Consider the following 25,109-nt stretch of genomic DNA (forward strand, 5'->3'; position numbering starts at 1 on the left):
CTACATCATGTGGATCCCACCGAGGCAATCGGCACATCTCGCGTGAGGAGAGGAAGTTCGCTTGGTGCAGCCACATATGCACATGCATGAGTGGCGGCGTGGTTCGCTGTCCCTACCCTTTGAGCCAGCATAGCCCGACCTTCTCCGGTTCCTGCTCGTATCGCTGTGCCTGCCAGGACCCCCTCGGCTCGAGCTTCTGACCGGACTTGAGCCCTTGTCCTTGTCCTTGCCCTTCCCAGAGTCGGATTTGTTGATCGAAGACTTGCCCATGATCGCTGTGTGCTTTCATGTGGGTATACGAACGCATTAGGGGGAGTGGCAGCGGAAGGGTTGGCGTCATTTGGCAACAGGGTATGTGAGATGTTCGTGCGTTTGCCGACAAATGTGACGATCATCCGGAAGAGGGGCCCGAGAGGCAGTCTCGAGGGAAGAGAACCAATATATACCTTAGTTTTTGCGGCACGTTTGTTGTAACACCAACCGCTCAACCTTGTTGTCTTCTACACAGTTGGGTTGAGCCACATGGCGACCCAGATGTTTGGTTCGACCAATTGGCCACTTATTGTGTGACATGCCTGCAGCCTCCGCCGTCAACGTCAAATGACGAGCTGTGATTAGAGATCCCGTGACGAATCTTCGCTTACTGCCTAGTACTGTGCAGGAGGAGGGGTTTGTTGTCACATTTATGGCTTGCAAGCATCATGAACCGCAACGAGCAACTCGAACTACTGATACTGGAGAATGGCCTAAACAATGGCTAAACCCTTCGTCTTGTTTCAGGCTGTCCGGAGAGTAGAGGTGTATAGCTAGTAAGTACCAATCAAGATACTGTTGTCAGGTCCATAACAGGGCCCTGCCACGGAATCAGTGAGAGAGTTAAGAGCTACAAACTGCGTTTGAGTTCAGCTGTAGTATTATCATTTGAAGTCGATTCCTCGTAACTAGCAATTGGCACATGTTATTTTTACCAACCGGATAAAGGTTTTGAGTTCAAAGGCAAGAGAAAGAATAAGGGGTTCTACTATGTAGTGCCCGAGTCATTATAACTGTCGCGGCGTCGCCACAGCAACTGGTGGACATGAAATTGGAATAGCTTGATATTGTAATGGCTCGGAAGACTGTTCGGTAAGTTGACAACCATGCCTAGAGTATGAATGTAAATACTCCGTAATGATATACCAAACAGTCTTTACCTTTTCCTACTCCGCCGTGTTACTTTGCGGTTGGGTTGGAAAGCAAATTGCACTATGCTTTCGAAAGCGGGCTACGGAGCCTCGGGAACAAAGTGGCGTCAATACTGTGGTACTTCGACGCTTTGCCTCATCAGGCAAGCGCCCTCTTGGCAAGCAAGGCGCAGAACCCGGGAACGTTGGATTCAATCACTCGACTGCCAACATCGTCTCACCTCGACAGGAAAACCCACGCCCGGCCTCAACGGTGCATTGTGTACAATACACTGATGGATTGACGTAAGAGAACCGCTGCTGAGTCGTCCTATCCTGCAGGAGCCATTGTCATTAGAGTGGTGTTGCGTCGACACCCAAGCAATAACTGCAGCGTTGGCTGCCCGATCGGGACGCAATGAACCCTTCCACGCCCCCACACTCCAGGCCGCGATGACACCAAAGCCTGCAGGCCCAGAGCACGGTGTCCGAGGTGCAATTTCAAGAAAATTGCCGCGACCAGGATTCGGGCCTCGATTCTGGAATGGCGGATGGCGCCTTGGCGGCGCAACCTTCAGGGCTGACTGCCAGCTTTCCACGTGCTAGTCACGCCAGCGCTTTTCCTTCCTCTGCTCCTCGTTCCCAGCAATTCAAGTTGCGCGGCCAGCGCATTCGATCAACAACCTCACGCCGGTATCCGACTGCGATTGGCCGGACTCGGAGGAGGCGGAACGGAGCCGGGCACCGCGATTTGGGCAGCGAGATGGACACCCAGCTCTGAAACCGAATCATGGACCCATCGCCGCCCAGGGGAGCCCCATCCCGTCCATTTCCGGGCGACAAGGACAACAACACCCACGACCTGGTCCCACCGCGAGTACGCTTCGCCGAGGGGGAACCCCAGGCCAGTTACAAGATTTACCAGTCGCAACCACGGCCGTACAGTCCATCTGCTGCCACCGCATCGTCAGCCGCGCTGCGCCCCGCGCCCCCGCAGCCTGCCGTGTACTGGGACGGGGATGACGACCGGGACAGCGACGTCAGTCCTGCGGGCTACACTTTCTACCGCGAGGGCACGCCCCCGCCTCCCGAGTACGAGACCTCGGAGAAGCAGTCGGGCTACGGAGGCGCGCTGCCACCCGCCGTTGCCGACGGGTCGACTGCCGGTGGAGGCACCATAGGGAGCGATCGCGGCTTCGCTCCAGGGGCCTTCAGCCAGGGTGAAGTAAGCAACTGGAGCATTGCCAACAGTAATGATGATGTCACCCCGACGACCAAGAGAAAGCTGCTTTGGGTGATCCTCGCCGTGGGGGTCCTGGTAGTCATTGGCGTCGCTGTTGGCGTTGGCGTTGGTCTGGGTCTCGGCTTGTCCAAGGCGCAAGACTCGGCCGTGGCGCCCACCGTCCCGTCAAGGTTCGTCAAGTCGGTCTGTGATGGTTGAGAGATGTCTAACTTGAGTTGTTAGCTCGCTACCAGCTTCGACATCAGAGACGAATCCGTCTCAAGCGAGCCCGTCCACCCGCGCCCCCAGCAGCAGTGAGACGGCCGCAGAAACGACCACTGGGCCGGCGTCAAACCCGCGACCAACCTACAACTCCGACTGCCCCGCTTTAAACAATACCATTTACCACGTCCCTGGCTCGACCAGAAGCTTCTTACGCACCTGCGGCATCGACTATGGCGGCAGCGGCGCCACTGACCTCGGCCAAGCTTATACAGAGAGCATGGCGGATTGCATGCACACCTGTGCCTCGTTCGACCAGTGCACTGCATGTTCCTGGGGCTACCTTGAAGGGGACGAGGGCAGCAAACACCGCTGGTACGTCAACTTCGTGCTTTTTTTCTTTGCCCCTTTCGAGGTGTCTCGGGAGTCACGGGAGTCGTCTAGTCCCCAAAGCAGCACTTTTGTTCCCAAAATGCTCCTGAGCCACGCTTAATAGGCAAGAAATGACTGACTTTGTTGGGCAGCTACATGAAGAAGGACCTGAAGCAGTCTCACGTCGCGGCAAGCGATTGGTGTTTTGCCATTCTGCAATGAGCTTCATGGCAAGTCCTGTTTGTGACCACGGATAGGGGGGGAGATAGGAGATACCCCCGTACACACGATTTGAAGTATTTGCTAATATATAATGAATTATGCCCTATTTCACCTCGCATGCCCATATGATGACCACAGCACTCCTGCCGATACGGTTTACGCATCATTCAAACCTGCTATGGATTTTTCTGGACGCGCCCTGAACGTGGCTGCTCTGGACTCCTTAACTTATCTCGGACTGTCGGTAAGGAAGCACATGTCATGCTTTCAAAAGGAGACGCCGGCAACCTGTTAGGCTGTAATCTCACAAGGGCTACAAGTCGTAAACAGGCAAATGAGCAAGGTGGACGGAGATGTGATAAAATTGAATGTGCTCTTTCTACGGTTCCGAGACGAGTTCAGCTGTCATGAGGTAATTTTGAATTGCCAAGGGATCCGAGTTATCAAACACTGAGATTGCTGAAGAAACTGGAATCTGAGCTAAGATCTCATGTATCATTCGGCCCGCCATCGAACCACCATTAGTGAATCTTCGGCAACACCTTGGCGGCCTCCAGTTCGCCAAAGACATCCGAAATCGCCTTCCAGGTGTCCTGGTATCTGGTACACGGTCAGCATGTGAACTGATCATCAGCATGTCCAAGGAAAGGCAAGGAACACTCACCCTGTCCACCCTGCCTCCCTCGCTTTGCTCATACTCACGACAAGATCATAGTTCCGCCCCAGCACGAAGTCCAGAAAAGCCCACGTCGCCTTGCCAAACGCATCTTTCTGCAGGCCCTCCCGCTCCGCCAGCCTGTCCCACGCCTCGTGAACATCCTTCTTCTGGCTCCACTTGACCAGACTAATCCTCTGCTCCAAGACGCTCCCCTTGACCCGTCCCACCAGCCCAGCCTCCTCGGCCAGCACGCCCAGAGGCGGCGTAGGCCCCAACTCCGTCCTGGCCTCCAGTCCCGTCTCGCCTACAAACTGGTCCTGCTTGACCCGCATGCCGAAGCGCCTCGCCAGGCGGGGCCACATGTCCATCCAGCTCTGCACGTCGCCGTTGACGACGTTGAAGGCCTGGTCCGCGGCCTTGGGCTCCGTGACGGCCCATTCGCAGAAGCGGGCATGCAGCTTGGACGACGTGAAGCTGTCGAACCGGGTGTAAAAGGTCGCGGACCCAGGGAAGGCCAGGTCCTGGCCGAGCTCCTTGCTCACGGCCGCGTAGAGCCCCAGGGCCGTGGCCAGGTTCATGAAATTACCCTGCGCGAAGCCGATCACGTCGTTGGGGTAGGTGACGGTCCAGGTGATCTTGTTGCTGTGCTGGCTGTTGTGCTCCGAGCAGAAGGACTTGAGGATATCCTGCTGGCGATAGTAGAAGTTGGGTGGGAACTGGTGGGAGCGCAGCCAGGGGTCGGTTTCGAGCATCGGGTTCTTGGCCTCGCCTAGGTGCACGCCGTATTGCTTGCAACCGGTTACGAGGAGGATGCGCCGGGTTTTAGTGTGGGGGATGGCATGGAGGAAGTTGTGGAGCATGTCACCTAGGAATATGTGTCAGATTAGGCAATCCATGATGAGAGACGTTTTGGGCTTCGGGGGTGAAGTGAGGCGGGAGAAGGTGGATGTATTTACCGTTCACCTGCCAGTTTTCCTGCTCAGTGTCCTTTTGGAGGTAGGCCGCGAAGAATATATACTCGGCATCAATGCCCTCGAGGTCCTTGGCCATCTGATCGGCGGAGCTCAGCAGGTCAATGTGCTTGTGCACGACCTGCGAGGGGTGCTCGTCCTTTTGGCTGCGTGAGAGGGCATAGATGGTCTTCCATTTGTCTGGGCTTTGAGACAGCTGCTTGACTATCTCCCGGCCGAGGATACCTGAGCAGAGATAATAGGTTGGACATGGGTCTCGTTTGAAAAAGGTGTGGCTTACCGGTTGCGCCCACAACAATTGCCGTTAACATGGTTAGGGGTATTAACTGATTAGCGACAGGAACGCAATTGAAGTTTGTTCGCACGAAAACGTCAGACAAACTGTGTCAACAGTCCGAAAATTGGGTCTCAGTGCGAGATGAGGCTTTCTCGAACTGAATCCAAAGGAAGAAGACAAACTTACATATCCTTCAAGTTTGCTGCAACAGTGTGTGGTGACGTCAACCGTTACAAATCATCATTTTTGCAGAAGTTGGTCCACCTTGCAACTGACTTCTCAATTGATTCACAACTTGAATGACTTTCTGACTGCTATCTTATTCCCACTCAATGTACTTACACAATATTCCCTGGATTGCTGATGTGGGAAGAAACGTCGCCCACTGACGGGAAAGTGGAAACCCACTGTACATCCGTACAGTTCCACACAATCCACATCCGATGAGTGGTGCGACCTTCTCTACAAGTTCTCTGATACCTTGTTAGACAAACAACATCCCATTTGAAATTCCCGGTTAGACCTTCTTAGTAAGGTATTCATTCTATGCCACAACTTGTTTCACAGCCGGGGTTTCAATCTCAACCGGTGCCGTCAGGCTGTCCAGTGATGGTGAAAACCTTCCAGGTAGTTAAATCATTCACTCATGAATTTTCAGGTTCGATGCAACTTACAGTCACCGTCAGTTAGCCGACAGTCACGACGAAGGCGGCACCGGCATTGTACAATACAGCCGATAGGCACACCGCTCAATAAAGTACTACCCGAGTCCACCTGCTATGGCCGCCGTCTTGAACCACCTGCAGACGCCAAAGGGAGAAGGGGAATGTGGCGGTGCAGAACTGCAGATGCCGTCGGTCACAGAAGGACCGAATGATACGGCTTTTGGCTACGGTGTGGCATGCAAGCGACTCGCAGGGCTGCACTTTCCCTCTGAGATTTCGTTCTCCTCGCAACGATGGCTTTTTCGGTACCACTTCACAGACCTTCGGCGACTTCCAAGCTCATGATCCTTCAAGTAAACTCTTTCTCCTCCTTTTTTTTTTTTTTTTTCTCGCCAAGACCATGTTCTCTCCGGAACGCCTGTTCGTTCGTTCAAGAGGTCAAAGTCCCTCAGTTATGGGCTCACCAAGGTTTCACTGCAGCGTAGCTCAGAGACCCCATGTAACTGCGGCTAATATCCGTAACGTTATCCATCTCCACAATATTCGCCGATTCGGTTATTCCTTCAGATTGAGTAGGATCAGTCCATCCGGAAATCATCACCGAACCGGACTGTATTTCATGAACCGCTCGAATGATAGCCGAAGCTTTTGACTGGGTTTGATTGTAACGGCCAGAGACATTTTCCTTCGGCGTAATCGCAAGCCACGGTACAGCCTCAGCTACCTCTCAACGAACCTCCCATTTGAAGCACTTGTACGTATTGATGTTCAAGCCTGTTATGATTCATCAATGTGGCTCTCGGGTGGCTGGCCGGCTGGTTGCACTAACAAGTAGCAGGCAAAAGTTGGGTAAGGTATGTAACACCGGCGTCGCCGTTCCGTCCCAATCCACCTCTCTGGGCCAACCCGTTGCGGAACCGGGGGGGGATATCCACCATAATGGTGCCGTTGTCGGTACGGAAAGCGCCGATGGCGACCGGGATCCAGACCCTCCTTCCAAGTTAAGGTTCTTCACCCGACTGCCCTTGTTGGCAAGCCTCAGCCTCCCCAGAGTCTGCAAGACGAGAGCTGAAAAAGGCGGTCGGCGAGCTTGTGGCCAATCAACGCACCCAGCTAATACTCCGCCGCTGCGTGTTCTAAAGGAACTTCAAGCACACGGCTCCGGGAAGGGAGTTGAAGCCAATCATGACGGTCAATCTCGTCGCCAATCCTGCCGGCGACTCCAGCACAATGGAACTGGGCTGTATGCTGTGCATGAGGACCGTTCGCCGAACCGTTGTCACGTTACGGTCTGACATGGCGCTACCTTACACTGCGGCATGTGGAGATCCTTAGGGCTGAAGGGGCAGGGGCCTGGCATCATCATCAGGGGTTGTAAGCGAGGTCCCGGGGATCTGGCTACATACAAAGCAAGCCGGCACGTCTGAGGCCACGCAAGTGGTGCGTTATAGGATCCAGTCAACTCGAGTGCAGTACCTGGGTTTGAGCTTTATAAGTACCTTGCCGTATACCGTCCGAGCCCCAAGTCGTTGTTGTTTACATTCTCAGGGGTATTCATCAAGACATCGACTCCCGTCCTCCCCCAAAATCGACGGCGAACCACACTCAACGTCATGCTAGCAACATCTTCAGCAATTATGCCTGTAATTCTGGACTCTCAGTCTCCAATTACCGCGCGGAAGATGCGCCAAGTCTGGACTCCTGAGGAGGACCGACTCCTCGCCGAGGCGGTGGCTAAGGGTAAGTTCCAGCCCTAGCTGACCGCAAAGAGTTGTCAGTCTTAAATCTGACCAGCTATCAGAAACACCAAACCAAGGGCCCGTCAGCTGGCACAAAGTGGCCTCGCATCTCCCCGGGCGCAACAACAAAGACTGCCGCAAGCGGTGGCATTACAGCATCGCCAACACGATACGCAAGGGCACTTGGATGCGTGAGGAAGACGAGAGGCTTCGGGAAGCCGTGGAACTGTACGGTGCACGATGGAGCAAGATTGCCGAAGCTGTTGGCACGCGCAACGGTGACCAGTACGTCAGCTTCTCTGCCTTCCTGCCCCCTTCAATAGGTACTGACTTCCCTAGGTGCTGGAAGCGTTGGTACGACTGTCTCGACCCTCGCATTGACAAGAGTCCATGGACAGCAGAGGAGGTACGTTTCGCACATCTCGTCCTTACTTCACACCCAAATCAAACTCTGACTAACGGCTACACGCATTAGGACGCTAAGCTCCTGGCACTTGTCTCCCAGTACGGACGAAATTGGTCCGACATCGTACACCGACACTTCCCAAATCGCACCTCCCTTGCCGCCAAGAACAGATACAGCATTCTCCGACGAAAGCAAGAGGGCTCTTGTTCAAGGTCGTCGTCCGTCCGACGTGCAAAGTCGCAACACTCGCCAACTTCCACGCCGAGCCTTAGCTCAAGCCCTTACCTCGGCGCCTCTACCACACCATCCTCAAGTACGGTCTCGACACCTGAACCGGAGTTTACATCGGACGACTGGACGGCGCTTACAGCGGCCGAAATCGACGAGCTGCTGTACCAGTCCTCGCAGATAACTCTCGGCGGCGGGTGGTATCCTAATCAAGCTCACACGTCCGCTACCCCGAGTCCGCGATTAGGGGGCGATCTGGTCCTAGGCCACGAGGATTGGAGCACGGGGACGTCGGCTCAACAAGCTCAGCAACCCTGGGTACAAGCACACGCTGGGCTTGATTCTTATCTCGTTGATTCTCAGATTGGGACGGCTTCTGCAAGCAACGCGGGGTACTACACTCAGAGCCAACAAGCAGAACTAGGATACCGGTATGATGACACGATGGAACTGTATCAAGGCCACGCCCAGATGTCTCAACAGGGACACCAAGCGATGTATGGCACAAGTGGTGGCTTGTTAAGCCAAGACGGATTGGGACTTTGGCACGGTAGTTCCCTACATGTATGATTTATGGGGCCTGGTGGCAGATCATCTCCCCTGATTAGTAAAATCCGGATATCAATGTAAAGCCGTGTGAAGATGCCGGCGCCGGCATGAAACATTGTTTGTTTCTATACGTTATTTCTATATGCATGATTTGGTGCCTGAGCGGATAAATAACAAACCAACAAGTACCTCATTACATACAAAAAGAAGTACAAAAAGGGACACCGAACACGGGATCTCACCTCCCCTTACCAACAGCCCCCCCCCCCCCCCCCCTCCCCCCGTTTTTTTTTGTTCATCCACCTTTTTCCCCCTTAATCCAGAACGAGCCCCCAAAAGCACTATCACAGGCAGGAATGATGCCGTGTATGCGCCGCTTAGTTGTTGTACACGGCAATGTACTGTGCCTCGAAGACCCCGCCCGAGGTGGTCGTGGGGAGGGGCGTGGTGTTGCTGTAGTTCTTGTTGGGAAAGGCGCCGCCGATGGCAAGGCTGAGCAGGATGAAGTGAGGGTTGTGGACGGCCTAAGCCCAGGTGTCGGCGGGGAGGTCGGTGGAGACGATCTGGTGGAAGAGGATGCCGTCGACGAACAAGCGGATGGCCTTGAGCTGCTGCTGCGTCCGGTCGACCTCGAACGTGTAGGTGTGCAAGTTGCCCTGGCAGGCGGCGCCGGGCACTCGCGGCTGTTGGGACGGCCGTCCGTCTCGAAGCAGGGGCGCCCGGGTTGACGCCGCAGTGCAGGACTCCCCACACCCGGTTGATGCCGTTGGCGTTCTCCATGATGTCGAACTCGCCAATTCCGGGCCAATTCCTGCAGCAAACAGCACGTCAGTGATGCATCCACGCCTGTCAGGGGGAGAGGCTAAAATCTACCAGTATTGACCCCTGTAGGCAGCTCCCAAAGTCTAGAAGGCGGGCCAGTAGCCGATGGGCTGCGGAACCGCAGGCACGCTCAGGCTGGCCTCGATGCGCATCTTGCCGCTTTTGCGGCAGACAAAGTCGGCTCGCTGGGACTCAATGCGGGCCGATGTCCAGCAGCCGTGCCTCTCCCGGATGGCGATGATTTGGAGGCGGCCGTTCCGTTGAGGCGCAGATTGTTGGTGCTGCTGATGTAGGCCTGAATCTCACCAGTGCCCCAGTTGGCCGGCTTGGGGAGACTGCCAGCGTTACCCGTGAAGTCCTCGGCCCAAACTAGGCTGAAGCCCGGGATGGACGGAATGGCGCCCTGAACCAGCGGAAGGCCCAGCGCAAAGCCACTCAGGATGTCGCGGAAAACCATTGTTTCGGTATTGTCCTTTTCTTGCTGGTTAGTGAGTCTGAACATCATCTTCGAAGGATGACCTGCTCGATCGGGGAGCTCACGTCACGTTCGAAGTCCTAAGCACTTACAGCCTTTGTGAACTAGCTTCAAGAAATCGCTTGAGGGATTGCCTGCAGATTAGGCTGTCAGAGTGTTGGATCTGGGCGCTCTGATATATACTCGATTCCAGTCGTGTCAAGCGGACGAAGCTCTCGGTCGTGATACACAGGGATTCCAACGCCATCTCCAAGTCTTTCTCCAATGTACACCGATGTGATGCCGCCCCTGGCTTATTCAAACAGCCTGTTTGGCAAAAGGCGCCGTCTTGGATGTCATACTTGAAGTGAGTCAAGCCGTTGATATTGTCGCCAAGATGAGGCTCATACTTGGTCTGTGGTGACGGGTCATGATCGACGGAGTACCGTGGACTTCCAGACTTTGGCCGTCACGGCTTATTTATTATCCACGTATAGCAGCTAATCGATGGTGTCAATGAGTTGCTCTAGAGTTCATTTGATCCTATCTTTGTTCCTTGGTGAACAAGCGTGGTTGGGCTACAGGCAACAAGTCCTGGCGGGGTGATAGACTGGGAGCTGTGATGCAGCAGAACCCTACAAAGATCGGACACTTCACTTGTACCTCCTTTGCATGTTGGATTTAAAGCACTGTCGTATTATAACATTCTGTGATGGTGTGAAGACGACTAAAAAGCTGCCTTTTAGGGGACGAATTTTATGAAAGTGATCAGAAATAATTTAACGTACCTCTTGAATACCTTACGGTGCAGGTTGTGCCTCGTGCAAAGCGCGACTCCACAATACTCGGTGCCCTTTCCATAGGACCAAATGATTACCGCTGAAGAAGAAACACGATGGGTAGCCCACTTCTGCCCGACTTCACCGTGGACGAATTCTGGTTTTCTGTCTTGATCATTGCCTACGGTACTTAGGGCAGCCCCTGAGCCCCGATCCTCAACTTCTATATCTGGCAACCCGGGTCCGTGGTCCTCATCCGGAGAACAAGGGCCTTGATATCACGTTCCCGCTTGGCAAAACCGCTGCCTCTAGACATGTGATGCGGACGGGAACGTAGGTACCATACCTAAGTAGTGAGCATGGTTGGAACCGTGGAAGGGCTGCCCTAGGTTCCTAAGCAAGGTTTACCGTCCACTCTTTAGGGAAGTGGTGAGTTAGGTACTCGAAGATTTCCCGGTAAACAAATAAAGTCGAGACAGGAGTGTGACGAGACCACAGTCAACCGGTAGTCCGGTACCTTTTGAATCGGCCCGGCTTGGATGCCAAGGCGATACCTGCCTAGGAGAGAATGCCAGAATGGAAGTATCCCAAACCTTTGCCAAGACGCGGTTGGTATCGCATGAACGATGCTTGTGATCAGCCGCAGCTGCCACCTGTATCCTCAGTTACACACAATAGTTGGAGTCAGTCGGCGGTCAGATCTCATCCAACCTACTTCGATTCCCTCACTTCCTCCCAATGCCGCTAGGAGCCAGCTGCTGTCCATGTTTTTGTGCTCATAGTGGGGTAGCTGGGGCAACGCCAAGATGAAGGATTCGGTCTCCGCTGTTAACTTATCACAAGATCTGATTAGATCCTTTCAGATCATGGCCGCCACAGTCCCTCCACCATCCCCCTCCTTTCGTTTGCCGTCCAGCCCGCCACCGCCGCTCACCTGGGCGTCAGCAGCACTTACCCTTTTTCTTCCGCAATGGATAGCAGGCAAGTATGCCTGCGAATGCAGAATTGTCTGCGGACCGCATTGCCGGGTATGCTGCGCGCTCTTTGCCCAACTAAGCCAGCCGGTCTCAGCGGTCTGGCCGCCCGGAGCGAGGATGGCGACTATGACTGGATGAATGACCCGGAAAAGGTGAATAACAAACTCCTTTGAGTTCTGTTGTGGAATCGAAAATAGACTGATATGATATTAGGTGGAGTACGTTCAGCAGCTGCTTGACGCGCTCTACGAAGCCCGCACGATCGTCAACTGCTACAATGTCGCCACTCTTCTGGTTCTCATAGTGTTGGCGCTGCGGCGCTGGCGGGCGACGAAGAAAGACAAGGAGAAGTGTCGACGGTTGACCCAGCAACGAGGCCAAGGTGCGGTTGCATCCTCATCAAGCAGCACAGTCGCGGGCATCGTTACACCGCCCGATGCGAAGGACGTCGATGTCGAGAGCGTTCCTTTGCTGGCGGGACGCAGAGCAACAACAACAAGACCCAGAACGAGAAACAGTATCAGTATTAGCAGGACGGTCAGGTCCTGGCTCGCGAGGCAACCATGCCCGATCCCTGTAATCAATCGGACCCTCCCTTCCAACGGAACGTCGCTCTTCATCCTCGCCTGGCTGGCCCTCAACATCTTGCTCCATTTCTTCCGCCTCCCGACGCAGTCAGACTTCTTCTTCATCTTTGCCGACCGCACAGGCTGCGTCTTCATCGTCAATTTACCCCTTTTATACCTGCTCGGGGCCAAGAACCAGCCACTCCGGGCTCTCACTGGTTACTCCTACGAAGCTCTCAACATCTTCCACCGCCGCGTCGGAGAGCTTATGTGCTTCGAGGCTGCCCTCCACTTCGTCAGCATGCTCCTCTGGCAGTTCTTCCTCGCGCGGGAATGGCTCGTCGAGTCACGCTCCGCATACGTTTACTTCACTCATCCCATGATCCTCTGTGGCATCGGCGCTTTGGTGGCTTATGAAACCCTCTACTTCACTTCCATCGCCAGCTTCCGCCAGCGGTGGTACGAGATCTTCCTTGCGACGCACGTCTTCCTCCAAACGGCCGCCCTAATCTTCCTCTGGTTCCATTACGAAACCAGTCAGCCTTATGTTGCCCTCTCACTGCTCATCTTCCTCGGCGATCGTCTCATCTGGCGCCTGACCCTCAAACGAACAGAACTGCAAGCAGACATCTACATGCTCGACGAAGACACCTACCTCCTTTCGGCAGACTGGGACATCCCACGCCCACCACTACCGCAGACCAATACCACCCCATGGCCCACTTTCTTCCGCCGCCAGTCGGTACTCTACGGGTGGCATCCAACAGACCACGTATTCCTGAGCGTGCCCGCCCTGGGCTGGAGCCACGCGCTGCAAGCGCACCCCTTCACCATCGCGTCCGCAGCGCCGGGCAGGCCGCACGAGGAAGACGAACTGGAACCAGCCCAACCTGAACCTGGTCCGTCGTATCCATCATCGGCCGGGTCGGGAGGGCCGAGACACGCCTGGCTGACGCTGCTGATCCGCGCCCACGACGGCTTCACGCGCGAGCTCCTCCGCCACGCGCAGATGCACATGATGCATTCCCCTTCGCGGGGGCACCGGCTGTCTGTCAGGCTGGACGGGCCATACGGCTCGCCACACGCGCTGGACATGCTGCGGGCGTCGGGGTGTGCGGTGCTCGTTGCTGGCGGGAGCGGCATCGCGGTGGCATTTCCGCTTGTTTGGGCGCTTCTTCATGAACATGGTGTTTTTGGAGAGGAGGAAGAAGAATTGGGAGATGGGGGTACGGAGGATGGAAAGGTCGTCTCGACCAAAGGAAGGGAGATGATCAGGAGGGTGCACCTGCTCTGGGTGACGCACTCACGCGAGCATCGGGAGTGGGTGCCCGAGTCGCAGCTGGAGGAGCTTGTGGAGCGCGGGATGGACCTGGTCGTCCCGGAGCCAACTGCTGAGGCTGGGAGGCCGGATGTCACGCGGTTGGTAGACGGCTGGATTGAGCGTGCCGCGGCGGAAGGGAGGGAGGTAGGTGTTGTGGTGTCCGGGCCGGATGGACTGAATAGAGCGGTCCGGAATGTTGGCGCAGACGCGATTGGGAGGGGAAGGGAGGTAAGGGTGGCGGTGGAGAAGTTTGGCTGGTGATTCAAGCGGTGGTAGATGGCATGGAACGGGAACAGAACCGGATTGCATGACTGCATTTGGATATTAATATCACAGACCTATCACGATAGAGGAGCATGGTATAGCGCCACTGAAGAATAAGATTCATGATACCGATCTCTGCGTACCGAATCTCTTGCGTTGATCGTCATCTGAACTCCGAAACCCCTGAAGCTGGCCATTCCATTTCCGAACATGCATGTGCAGTTCCAAGTTCCAACCCCTAATGTTCAAAACGCCTTCCATTCACCTGCCCTTCACCCCCTCAGCTGCCTCCCGCCCACCACTCTCCACCCCTGTCCCGACATTCTTGACTCCATCACCCACCGGCTTGACATTATCGGCCGTCGCACTGTTGACTGTCTCGCCCAAGCCGCGGCTTGCAGCACCCACAACGCCTCCGACTGTGTTGGCCAGTCCGCCGACCGTGCTGCCGAGTGTTGATGTGGTTGTCTTGGCTGCGTTGGAGAGGTTGGATTGGATGTCTGTGTTCAAGCCCTTGTCTGTATTGAGATTGGGCTGCTTGGTGAAGGGTTTGTTGGACATTGCGACAGCTGGACTGCTAGGTACGAGCTCTTCAGATAACAGACAGTTCGATGGCAATCGAAGTTTCTAAGTTGCTGTAAATTAACCTTATGAAGTGCCTTATGAAGTAAGGTAGAGAAAGAAAACCGACGTTAAGACGCGAGTGCGGGTTTTTGGGTCGTGCACCTGTTACTCCCTGACGTCATTCTACTCACACGTCATGCTAGGCAGCTAGTGACAACTAGTGACATTCTATACGGAGTATCTTCACGGAAATTCGGCTTTGCTGTTGCCAGTGAGCGCTCTCGCTGCAAATGATAGACGCATCCTCATCTCCCGGAAAAGGTGAAAGGAAATTGCGAGAGACATCCAACAAACCGTAGGGGCAGACCCTAAGGTACATAGCAAAGCGCACCAATGCCCCTGAAGACAAGCTTCGGCGCTTTGGAAAGTCGAAAACTCTGAATCCCACTCGATAGGTAACTTAACTACCTTAGTTTTACAACCGTCTTATACTCAACCTTATCGTCTGTCATCTCTTCTGCTAGCCTCGTTGAGCCTGGCGCAGCGTCAAGCATCGGGAAATGTTGGTCTCGTCGCCCTTCAATGAGCACCCATAATTAGCAGAACGGGCAAGAGCCTGCGCTGACCTCGACGAAGTCTTTGTCAGCAAATTCATGTAGCAGTTGGTATTGATAACATGGTCAACACCGGCGGTGAACAACTGGGGATCTGGAGGTCAGCCCACCTTCAACCCGGCTGGGTCCCTTCTACGACAACGTCGACAACCAATGTTCCGTGGTGGTGTACCAGGGTCTGTTTACGCCAACCTGGTGGCGCCGATGAATACGAGATTCTCCAAGTAGTGCGATGGCGAAATTGGTAGCATCACCACATCCCCGCATGTAAGGGCGGGCGACCTATTGGTCAAGTGAGCACCCTCTTTGGGTGTGATCTCGGCAAGCTAGCGATTGATTGGGGCTTTGGGACCGGCATCATGCGAGCAGGGCACCAGAGATGCACGACCACGGCAAGACGTGGCATGGCATGTCACGGGCAACTTACGGCTAGGAGCGTGTAAGTCAGGTATCAACTGCAGGATATATCAGGAATAAGACGGACAACATCTCACCGCAACATTCTCTAAATCTTCTCCCTCGCAACCAACTCTCCTCTCTCTCGTTTTGTCCAACCTTCCGGGAGTCCCGCCAACAACAAAAATGAAGCTCACCCTCCTCCTCCCCCTCGCCAGTTTCTGGTCTACCGCGGTCGCGGCCGAGTACTTCTTCCGCTTCTCGGGCAGCACCAAGTACCCCGACATCAACAACCAGCGGCTGCGCTCCAACGCCTCCGACACCCCCGGTGTCACCCTCGCGCCGCACAACCCAGCGGACCACTTCAGCCGCCTCGCCGTCGCCAACCCTTCGGATCCGTACACGCCCCTCCTGGTTGTGCCGACCAACCCGCACCCGCCGCCTATCCCGGGCTACTACGGCCTCAGCGACCGCGACGGCGTGCCCAACGCGCTGCGCCTGGTGTACACCTACCGGCCCGAGGATGAGGGGCGGTACTTTAACTACAGGGAGTGGCATCTGCAGCGCCTGCTGGGACGGTGTGGACCGAATGGGAGATTGGTGCTGAGCTATAGGCCGGTCACAGGCGCCCCGTGGCGCTGGTTCGCGGTCAAGGAGAAGACGCCGGCGGGGATTGACAAGTGTAAGTGTGGTGCTACCAGACGGCGTTGGGGACGATCTTGGCCGCTTCTTTCCAGTTTTGACATGGAGGATGCGGGTACTTGGAGGCGATGGCCTCTAGGGAGACTCGGGTCTCAAAAACAGTTGCTGTACGATGGAGGCTAACATTGTGGATAGGGGTGCCCTGGTACATCAAGGTACAACAATCTTACTTAATATCATACCCCGTTATGACTGTCTCGAGAGTTATCTGCCCTTGAGATTGCGCATCTGCTCCTGACCCTCCAATTACCTCCAGAATAGTATTTTCAGAGCTGACATTTCTTTGGCCAGCGGTCGCCGGACAATGAGGCGATTATGGCTACGTGGGAGTATGACACCGTGGTAATAGACCTGGCTGAGGCCGGGCCGGTGAATTCGCAGGCTCCTGGTGGCGTGGAGGAGTGAGAGGGAGGAAATCGTCGGAAAAGTTGACATGGGGTTTGTGCCACAGGTATCTGTCTTTTCCGTTTGCCATGTAGGGGATAGGTCATCGTCCCTGGCAGAGGAGCAGTCGAAAGCAAAGTTCGTCCGCAATGAGAATCCTCATGGAGACCAAAGCGGAAGAATGAACCGGCCCCGGCTAGTAGAGCTAGCCCTGAGGTACTGGATCCTATATCATTTGATGTATAGTTACCGCAGCTCATTTCTCGTGCGGCTATCACGACAAGTCTTCTTTAAGGAGTTCAACGCCAGTCAAAACCATTATTCCCATGTGCCACACAATTCCAAACCTAAGGAGACCCCCAAGCGCCCTGTCTATCAACTAACCGTCTTGAGAAGAATTACCGACTGACAACCGTGACAAAAAAACCCGCTCCTGATACTACCAGAAAAGGCTGATCACGACTCCATCCCACCGGCGCCGCCAAACTCGCCAGCGTGCCACCCGATCTTCTGCTGCGTGCCTGACCTCTTGCCCTGGGGCCCGCCGTGCCACTTGCTCTGGCGCGCCTTGATAGCGAGGCAAGCCTCGCAGCGGTGGACCTTGTTGGGTTTGCCGTCGCGGCCCAAGTCCTCGGCGCCGCAGTACTTGTGCCGGACTTGGTCCGTCCACTCTAATCAAAGGTCATCTGGTCAGCGAGTTGATATGGCGGGTAAATATCCATTCGAGAGGGCCATGGCGAATCGACTCACGGACTGGCGTCCTAGCGGTCGTCGAGGGGTTCTTGGGATAGGAGTGACCCATGGCGCAAATCTAAACCGCGACGGGTCGTGACTCGTGGATGGATAGCGTAAGTTGTTTTCAATGAATGGCGGTGTCGGAAAGCAATGAAAACTGGATGAAGAAGCGCTTGAATAAGATCTCAGGTGGACGTGGGGACTGCCACGTCTTCGCTTTTGTGCGACGGTGTCGACTAGAGTAATTTTGGCATGAACCTGAGCCCTAGTGGCACGGACTTCCGCTGTGAGGTTTGAAATCTCTGATGCACGTTGGGTTTTTTGCGCAGGGGCCTTAACTACCATCAGACGACCGAGATTTTGAACTTCTGTTGCCTGTGCATGTCACCCAAGCATGCCGCATGCGACCGATGGCGTCACCGCAGAGCTACGGTTCTGCAGCTCGGCTCGAGCTCCGCCGCGCCCTAACCTCCAGCCCAAAGCTGCCAACAACTCGAACAACCCACATCTGGGAGCAGCTTGGGATTTGAGTTGCATGCACCGAGCCGTGTTTGATTTGCACTGGGTTTGATGAGTAGGTAATGGTAAATGTAATCAAAATACAGACATAACACTAACCCTACAGTGTGGACCCGCATGGATCGCCGAGGGTGGCTAGAGAAGGCAAGGCTCGAAGGAATTCGTAGGACGGAGTCTTTATCTTGTGTTGAGTTGCGTTTATTCAAGTTGGTAAAGGTAGATTTGAGCTGTTGACAGCCTTGCTGAAGTCAATGTGATCAGCATAACTATAGATCAGGTATCTTGAGTATCTAGGTATGAAGTATTCTGCTCTTCGCCTCTCGAGTCTCATAACGTCTTGGCCATTTCTAGATTTATTTCTTCCTCCACAACGCGCGCAACAGATCAAAAATTCCTGGAGGTACCCGGATAGCGCGGCAAATCAACAAAAGGAGATGAGAAGACAGAAACCTGGTTGGGTTCATGGCGCCTGAATGGGAGGTGGCGGTGCAAACCCGATGGCTGAATGGCCCAGGCCTGGAGCCTTGCGAGGCTTTCTCGCGATTCAGGCTTCAAATACAACCAGAGTTACTTGCCAGCAGTGGGCGAGACACACTTGCTCGCTTCCTCTAGAGTCGAGATTTTCTAATATTTCATCTGTCAACTCAACCACGAACGACCGACCTGGGCCCAGAGCCTGGACGCCTCGTCGCGTTTTTGGCATGTCGAACAAGCTTGTCGAGAAAGCGGCCTTTCCAGTACCAGTAGTCCTCCACAATATGGCCCCTACACCCGTGGAAAACACAGCTCCGACGCAGGGTCATCTTGGCGGCTTCCGGCCCTCGCCATCCGTTGAGCCGCCCCGAATATCCAACTATACGCTTGGTGGGTCGCCGGCTCATCCTCCAATGTCGCTGGACTCGGACGATTCAAATCCCCAGCCGGGCGTGACAAACGACGGGAAGCATTCTGGAGGCCATCCCTGGGACAGAACTGGTTGCCTTTGTACGCAGTGAGGACCAGCCAGCTAGCGCAGAGCAAGCACAAGCCCAGACATCTGGGGTTAGTCAGCGAGCTGAAAATGATGCTGCACAAGCATCACCAAGTATATCGTCGGCCGGCTTTCAAGCTGAGGGTTCGTATCAGGTGGACGTAGCACCGCCCATTCCACAACCAGTTGCTTCTCGCCCGGTCGTCATGGATCCGGGCGTCTCGGACATAACCAGCCAAACTGCACCCGTTCAACCAGGAATGGAGACAAACGGCAGCGTCTAGGGCTATTTTCTTGGGTCACTGAAAGTCTGGCGCTACCGGTCTCCACCCTCCCGTTGACCTTGCCGCTTGTGGACAAGATGCCGCCCCGTTTCGCAACGCCGGGTTTGGCCGACAAGCAAGTCGGCACGGGGGCGGCAACAGCTACCGAGGAAACTGAAAGTTCGGGCTTTTACGACACTATCAAGCCGACCTGTTTGCTCAACCCGGTATGCGACCGGTCCAGCGCCAAGGGCTGCGACCTTGTGCAAGTCCAGTGCGTTCTGCCGAGTATGTTCTCGAGGCAAACCCGCATCTCATTCACAGTGACGACCAGTTCTTCCGGGAAATCCGCCGGCTGTACACGACCGAGATGTGCGGTTCCTTTCGACCGTATTTTTCCCTCAAGACGCTGCGCGCATTCCGCGTGCTCACTGTACGTTTTTGCCACACCCTATATGTAGTCTCCCTTCAGCTCGTAGAATTGGGCAACATGCATGTGAGCCACGTTCTGACACACTGAAAGTTCACTCCGACTACGCGGCCCACCGTCGTCCTGTTCGACGACTTTGTCCTCCAGGAGATAATGTACGTCTACCGCAACCCGGACAGGCTTTCAAGCACGCACGAATGGCTCGAATGGGTCTTTCGGCTACGGCAGAAGGAATAGACGCCACGCATTCGAGTCTGTCGAGAAGTGGAACACCGCCCGCATCGCCGTCTCGGGGACAGTCCATTGGCTCGCCTCATGTCTCGTGGGCATCATGAGGTCGGCCATGGGTGGGGGACCCCCAGACCACATTTACCGTGGCCTCCTCTATTTTGACATCTTCGTCGAGTACGTCCGTGTCTTTCCTACACAACGGTTACAATCTGTGTTGAGTGCTTAACTGACCGGTTTACAATCCAGTTGTATTGGCGCTGCTTGCGATCATCAGCAGCATCGAATCCTCGGGAGGGTTGAGAAGATGAAGTGATAATTAGCGGTCAATGTGAGTTACACTAAGCCAAATCTGAGCAAGCTTTCTTCTCTTCTCTTGCCCTGACCATCGACCCCAGAGTCAAAGCAGTGCATATGATATGTCGGTGCCACATTACCAACGATACTGCTGAGCTTTCAACCAGAACCTAAGGGATCCCGGATTCGATACAGAACATCAGCCTCCAAAGGGAACATGAACAGGCTCCAATTATGAGACGGTTGACCGTAGTATATATATCAAACCCAGGGTATCTTCCAGTACTCAGCGCCATACCACGCCCACATCCTTCCTTTATAGCGCATGATAACCCATATAAGCCATAATAACCCCTTCAAAGGCACACCAGTGGTAGAATGGCCCCCATGTGACACCCAGAAAATCTTCCAACAGCAAGCAGCAAAGGCAGCTTGATATCCCCTTCAATCATTCCGTCCAGACCCCTCACCGATCAGACTTTATCCACCATAAGCTTGTTGCTGTTGTAAGTTGTTGATGCAACTTGTTAACTCTCGAGCATCTCCACTCTCAGAAACAGCACGAGCATCCTCTTCATCTTCCTCCACAGTCGGCCTTCGCGAAATCTTGGGCGGCGCCCTAAGCCTCATGCGCCGCATGTATCGCACGGCAGGTGGCTCAAGCGATGGCCGGGTGGTACGGCGTTGGCGGGCGCTTGATGGTGGCGACCGCGGCCTCGGCGGCGTTGGCACGGCGCCAACGCGACCAGCCCACGACGACGGCTTGTCGGCGCCCGAGGACGGAAACATCGGAAGCGGAGGTGGCGCGGGAGCGGCAAGACGGCCTCCCAGGAGATCGGCTCTGACGGAGTCGTCGTAGCTCTGTTGTGGGGAAAGAGGTGTTAGCTGGGAGGAGTGGAGAGCGGCAAAAGGGAGAGAACAGTGGGGGCGGGTCGTGTCGTGAAGCAGACAAGGAGGGCGTTGGAACGCTTCGTCCCAGTCCATCCCCGCCGAAAGGGCTAGCTAGGCAGGGGGTCCGAAGTGGGCGATTGAGAAGGGTGGGGGAGAAGGACATACCGGAGGGGGTCCCGTTGGCGGGCCGGCGTGTGCCGGCGGAGGGCACTCGGCCTCGATTGCCCACCTTGTGTACGCGGGCAAGGGCTCCGAGTCCAGGTCTGAGTCTGACCTGCTTGGGGGTCGCCATTCCCAGCTTGGGCCGGCGGGGAAGCCTGGCAGGTTCCCCTTGAACTCCCGAAGACGCGAAAGAGTCTCCAAGAGAGGACGGCAGCGGTGCGCAAAGCGGTGGCACGAAATGCCCACGATGGGGAACTGGTGTAAGCCTGGTGGGCAGTCTAAGTATCGCATGGCGGCGGGGGTGTCAGAACGGCGGCGTGTGGGCTCACCATCGTTGCTGAAGACCTCGTGGCAAACGATCCTGCTGGTGAGTGATGATGGGTGACATGGGAAATTGAGATGGACGGGACCAGGAAAGGGATTTATACTCAATTCGACTGAACCAAACTAGACACTGCAGAAGAATAGCGAGAATCAGCAACATCCATGTTCAAGTTCAGATTGCTTAGCTCGCATGACGCTTTCCGAGGTTCAACTTACCGCATTTCGCATCCAGATTTGACTGTCACATTGTGCCCGCATGCAGATTCTGGGGCGTCCTGCAGAGGAAGCCGACGCTATCGAACCAAGTCAAACGTCAGAGGATCGTATTTGAGCACTTGGATTGCTAGTCAGTCCTGCCCATGTCGTCGTCAGGGTATCTGCATTATCTGGTCATTATATACATCATCTCACATGAAAATCCAGGTCGTGTCAACATCAGCAGACCCACATTACCCCTTTTCCCTCTCCGTCCACACTTCTGCCCACGTCACTATTTCTCACGCCCACTCGGTGTCCTCACCCTCGACCACAACGACGACGTATCGCCTGCAGGTGGCTTCTGCAAACGCGGCTTCGTCCGCGTCAGCCGCCTCCGTGACATGCACCGCGTGGTTGTCGGTGCTGTCGGACACCATCTGCGCGGTCCCATCCAGCGCGTTGATGGCAACCACATGATGGCGGTGACGCTGCAGCAGCTCTGGCGGCGCAGATCCCTCCGCAAACACCACGACGCGACGTTTCTGCCTCTCACTTTCCACGCCGCGCTTGGTATCGCGTTCCTCGTCGATGACGTAGAGGCTGCCTGCAGCCAGGAGCGGGTCTGTTGATGGCGCATGAGGAGCCTCACGCATGACGTACCGTCGCTCCGTGCTCGCCTTGCACACACTGTCGCTGGTCCCCGGTCGCTGCCCATGCATGGGCGTCTCCAGGGCGGCTTGGAAACGGACCGAGGATGTGGACGAGTCCATGCTGCCCGGAGCCGTTGCTGTAGTAACGGAGAAGTTATCGACGCTGAAATGTCGGCGATGGGTGCGATTCTTGCGAGCATGCGGGGACACAGCATCCGAGTTCTGTCTCTCTGCACTGGAGGCTTCGTGTTTGCTACCGTAAGCCACAGACTGACCATAGAAATTGCGATCTGATTGCTCGTTCGCCAACAACGGGGCGGATTCCTCGTCAGAGCTGGCTTCGAGGTGGTGGGAGCGGATGTCCAAAGATGGGTTTCCAATCCAGCCTTGCAAGCATAGCAGCAAGCCGAAGCCAGTGGCTGCCGCAATAACGCCCAATAACCTGTTCATTGCCTGCCAACCCCAGAGTGAACTGACCGCGCCTCCAATGAGTGGGCCAACAAGACCGCCCAACGCATTGGCAACGTTTGGAAGATTGGCGGCTTGAGCTGTGGCGCTCCACGGGTTGCTGGCAGAGAACCTCACGGCTCTCGTAACCTCGGCAAACAAGGGGTCGCCGGACAGACCAGTTGCCAGGGACAGACCGCTGAGACTGAGGAGGAAAGCGTGCCGAACCAGCGTCGTGTTCTCCGTAAGCTGGCCCAGGGACAGAAGGGCAGGAACACAAGCCAAGAACCCAATAGCGGTGAGGAACCGGGTTGATCGAGGCACGCGAGAGGCCACGATGCCAGCCAGTGGCCCGATAATGGCGGCAGGCGCTGACAGCGGAACAAAAAGGTACCCGGTTGCGAACACCGACCAGTTAAAGTGGCGCTGGACAAAGAGCGGAAGAACGCTGTAGAGGGCCGAGGTAAGCAAGCCAATAACAAGATACCCACACAGGGCAATTAGAAGTCGGGGACTCCAGGCTGTTGCCGCAGCAGGACCATCACGTTCGGCCAAGTTCGAGTGTAGAGGCGCAGAAGTGGAAGTTGACCGCGGGGATCCAGTGCTGTGGTCGACCACGCTGGACGTAATTGTCCCGTAGCCGCTCCGTGGTGACTCTGGTAGAAGACCCTCCCTCTCCGGACAACTGGCTGGGCTAATTCCTGTGACGGCGGAGGTGTTGAAAGCGAACAGGCCCAGCAAGACATTCAGGCTAACGAGGGCATAGGCGCAATAGAAGACGGCGTGGGTACTGTGGTAATCGTGCAGAAAGCCGGCGGTCATCGGACCTGTTGCCATGGCCACGCTGTGGAGGAAGGCGGGCGTGAGCCACGTTACCCTGATGCTGGCTCTGCTGACCAGGATTCCCGTGGATGCCTTGGTAGTCACAGCTGCAGCGAGACCTTGAAGAGCCCGAGCAAGAACGAATAGGGAGAGGTCAAAGGAGAGTTGTAGGAGGCCCAAAGCAGCAGCGGCGCAAATGAGGCCGCCCAGATACACCCCGTAGTTCGCTGAGCCTCGGTGCGTGAAGAAAGGGATCAAAGCTTTCCCGAGGTTGTGTCAGTATCAAAGTTTTCGTATTTGGTGAAGCAGGACTTACGAGTTGCTACTGCATACGCACCCCCATAGGCGCAAACAAGCACAGAGGTCCATATTTGCACTGAAAGATGGAAGTGAGCATAATGGGTATGTGTCCTGTATGTGTTCGATCTTGGGATTCACGTACCTTGTCGATGGGGCACATGAGCTCGGTCCTGGAGCATGGTGGGAATCAACGGGATGACCTAGGCAAGTTAACAAGGCCAAGAGGTACTCGGCTGCTCAGAGCAACATACAAGACCGGAGAGAAAGACATTCTGTGAGGAGGAAGTGCTGTCAGCAACGAAGTAAGTCGCGTTGGTTACGTCGGTATTACTGCTTACCGTGAAGTCGGAAAACTTTGCCAGCAACATAAGGAGCAATGCCATGTTGGCCGGCTGTTGGCTTTCAGATGCCGAACCGGGATGAGAGTATTGTGGACGGCCTGGGCTCGCCACTGCCGTCGTAGCACGTGAGCTAGGCCGTGTACTGGGGCTTGCGGGAGTCTGGCTCAAATTCGGCCCAGAGCTCGCTGGCGTCTGGGACGCGCCAGGGCAGAGTCCCGGCGACGAGCTTCCTCGCAATAGCAGGGGATCTAGAACTGCATCTCCAGACCTTGCTGCGTCCGCGATATGGCGCGTCTCTGCGTCTTCGGGAGCTTGGCCCATTCGCGTGGTTTGCGTGTCCAGCGCGTCTGGCGTGTGGTGATTCTCGCGTCGAGCAACTTCCGTAAGATACGGATACCTTCTATCCCACGCACTGAAAGCCGGCCGGCCGGTATAGTTGGCTTCGATGCAAAATAAAATCCCCAAACTATCCTCGAAAATGCCCGAGTAGAAATGTTTCCCAGTATTCCGGCCTGACAGAGAGACTGTAACGTCAAACAACGAGGGACACGCGAAAGTTGAGAGGGTCGTTGCCATGTTTATCTTTTGAGGGTTGGCTTTCTTGCCGATCACACCTCGCCGTCAAGGTGGGAGGAATTAGCCAACCACACGCCCGACTCCCCGCCTCAGCGGCCCACAACGAGCGTTGGTTGCTCGCGGTGCCATTGGCGGAACAGAACGCCAAGCAAACTTGGCTCCCGAATGTGGGCCAAATCCCGTGCAACGTCGCACAAACCCAACCCCCGAGGTCAAGCATGCAAGCTCAAAGAAGCATCTCCGAGACTGGGGGAACCGAGAGGAACTTCTTTTTATCTGCCCTTTTTGACCGCGGTACTTGTCAGCTCAATCCAACAGAAAGTCGGTTTTTTCGGAAGGTGAGCCGCCCTGCCAAGGGAGCGCGAGATGGCGGCGGCGGCGCAACCTGAGGCAGTGATCGAGGTGGCCGACCGCCCACC

At 55.4% G+C, this 25,109-nt stretch overlaps 11 protein-coding genes across 11 annotated transcripts; 5 read left to right on the forward strand and 6 right to left on the reverse strand.

Moving 5' to 3' along the window:
- The first annotated feature begins 1,683 nt into the window (after positions 1 to 1,683).
- On the forward strand, positions 1,684 to 3,315 carry N657DRAFT_644244 (uncharacterized protein). Its single transcript, XM_062792721.1, has 3 exons — positions 1,684 to 2,576; positions 2,629 to 2,982; positions 3,132 to 3,315. Exons 1-3 carry the CDS (start codon positions 1,954 to 1,956, stop codon positions 3,199 to 3,201), a joined length of 1,047 nt encoding a protein of 348 aa, XP_062649148.1. The 5' UTR covers positions 1,684 to 1,953; the 3' UTR covers positions 3,202 to 3,315.
- Positions 3,316 to 3,580: 265 nt separating this feature from the next.
- On the reverse strand, positions 3,581 to 5,280 carry N657DRAFT_594555 (NAD(P)-binding domain protein). The gene is made up of 4 exons (XM_062789954.1): positions 5,111 to 5,280; positions 4,816 to 5,055; positions 3,866 to 4,724; positions 3,581 to 3,801 (listed from the first exon to the last, which is right to left on the reverse strand). Exons 1-4 carry the CDS (start codon positions 5,139 to 5,141, stop codon positions 3,723 to 3,725), a joined length of 1,209 nt encoding a protein of 402 aa, XP_062649149.1. The 5' UTR covers positions 5,142 to 5,280; the 3' UTR covers positions 3,581 to 3,722.
- A 2,174-nt stretch (positions 5,281 to 7,454) lies between these two features.
- On the forward strand, positions 7,455 to 8,127 carry N657DRAFT_570512 (uncharacterized protein; the record flags this gene model as incomplete). Its single annotated transcript, XM_062788741.1, has 4 exons — positions 7,455 to 7,516; positions 7,551 to 7,796; positions 7,851 to 7,917; positions 7,987 to 8,127. Coding segments are annotated over 4 exons (516 nt in total), but the record flags the coding sequence as incomplete, so codon positions are not given.
- Positions 8,128 to 9,071: 944 nt separating this feature from the next.
- Positions 9,072 to 9,973, reverse strand: N657DRAFT_655401 (glycoside hydrolase family 16 protein; the record flags this gene model as incomplete). The annotated part of the gene is made up of 6 exons (XM_062794602.1): positions 9,072 to 9,218; positions 9,255 to 9,377; positions 9,424 to 9,505; positions 9,568 to 9,599; positions 9,636 to 9,811; positions 9,853 to 9,973. 6 exons carry the CDS (start codon positions 9,971 to 9,973, stop codon positions 9,072 to 9,074), a joined length of 681 nt encoding a protein of 226 aa, XP_062649151.1.
- Positions 9,974 to 11,548: 1,575 nt separating this feature from the next.
- Positions 11,549 to 13,989, forward strand: N657DRAFT_616874 (uncharacterized protein). The gene is made up of 2 exons (XM_062790500.1): positions 11,549 to 11,878; positions 11,940 to 13,989. Exons 1-2 carry the CDS (start codon positions 11,720 to 11,722, stop codon positions 13,872 to 13,874), a joined length of 2,094 nt encoding a protein of 697 aa, XP_062649152.1. The 5' UTR covers positions 11,549 to 11,719; the 3' UTR covers positions 13,875 to 13,989.
- Positions 13,984 to 14,446, reverse strand: N657DRAFT_616876 (uncharacterized protein). Its single transcript, XM_062790501.1, has one exon. The coding sequence runs from the start codon at positions 14,436 to 14,438 to the stop codon at positions 14,139 to 14,141; it is 300 nt and encodes a 99-aa protein (XP_062649153.1). The 5' UTR covers positions 14,439 to 14,446; the 3' UTR covers positions 13,984 to 14,138.
- A 982-nt stretch (positions 14,447 to 15,428) lies between these two features.
- Positions 15,429 to 16,865, forward strand: N657DRAFT_644250 (uncharacterized protein). The gene is made up of 3 exons (XM_062792722.1): positions 15,429 to 16,133; positions 16,289 to 16,308; positions 16,445 to 16,865. Exons 1-3 carry the CDS (start codon positions 15,638 to 15,640, stop codon positions 16,556 to 16,558), a joined length of 630 nt encoding a protein of 209 aa, XP_062649154.1. The 5' UTR covers positions 15,429 to 15,637; the 3' UTR covers positions 16,559 to 16,865.
- N657DRAFT_644252 (uncharacterized protein) lies at positions 16,676 to 17,354 on the reverse strand. Its single transcript, XM_062792723.1, has 2 exons — positions 17,288 to 17,354; positions 16,676 to 17,208 (listed from the first exon to the last, which is right to left on the reverse strand). The coding sequence occupies exons 1-2, from the start codon at positions 17,337 to 17,339 to the stop codon at positions 16,994 to 16,996; spliced, it is 267 nt and encodes an 88-aa protein (XP_062649155.1). The 5' UTR covers positions 17,340 to 17,354; the 3' UTR covers positions 16,676 to 16,993.
- Positions 17,355 to 19,122: 1,768 nt separating this feature from the next.
- N657DRAFT_633220 (uncharacterized protein) lies at positions 19,123 to 19,998 on the forward strand (the record flags this gene model as incomplete). Its single annotated transcript, XM_062791199.1, has 6 exons — positions 19,123 to 19,298; positions 19,349 to 19,457; positions 19,497 to 19,520; positions 19,602 to 19,609; positions 19,692 to 19,859; positions 19,932 to 19,998. The coding sequence occupies 6 exons, from the start codon at positions 19,123 to 19,125 to the stop codon at positions 19,996 to 19,998; spliced, it is 552 nt and encodes a 183-aa protein (XP_062649156.1).
- A 461-nt stretch (positions 19,999 to 20,459) lies between these two features.
- Positions 20,460 to 21,323, reverse strand: N657DRAFT_680108 (uncharacterized protein; the record flags this gene model as incomplete). The annotated part of the gene is made up of 2 exons (XM_062796249.1): positions 20,460 to 20,840; positions 21,036 to 21,323. The coding sequence occupies 2 exons, from the start codon at positions 21,321 to 21,323 to the stop codon at positions 20,460 to 20,462; spliced, it is 669 nt and encodes a 222-aa protein (XP_062649157.1).
- Positions 21,324 to 21,853: 530 nt separating this feature from the next.
- On the reverse strand, positions 21,854 to 24,156 carry N657DRAFT_680109 (MFS general substrate transporter; the record flags this gene model as incomplete). Its single annotated transcript, XM_062796250.1, has 5 exons — positions 21,854 to 23,733; positions 23,790 to 23,849; positions 23,916 to 23,973; positions 24,025 to 24,045; positions 24,112 to 24,156. The coding sequence occupies 5 exons, from the start codon at positions 24,154 to 24,156 to the stop codon at positions 21,854 to 21,856; spliced, it is 2,064 nt and encodes a 687-aa protein (XP_062649158.1).
- Positions 24,157 to 25,109: the final 953 nt, after the last annotated feature.

This window comes from Parathielavia appendiculata, assembly GCF_033297405.1.
Source record: "Parathielavia appendiculata strain CBS 731.68 unplaced genomic scaffold N657scaffold_4, whole genome shotgun sequence".
Lineage (NCBI taxonomy): Eukaryota > Fungi > Ascomycota > Sordariomycetes > Sordariales > Chaetomiaceae > Parathielavia > Parathielavia appendiculata.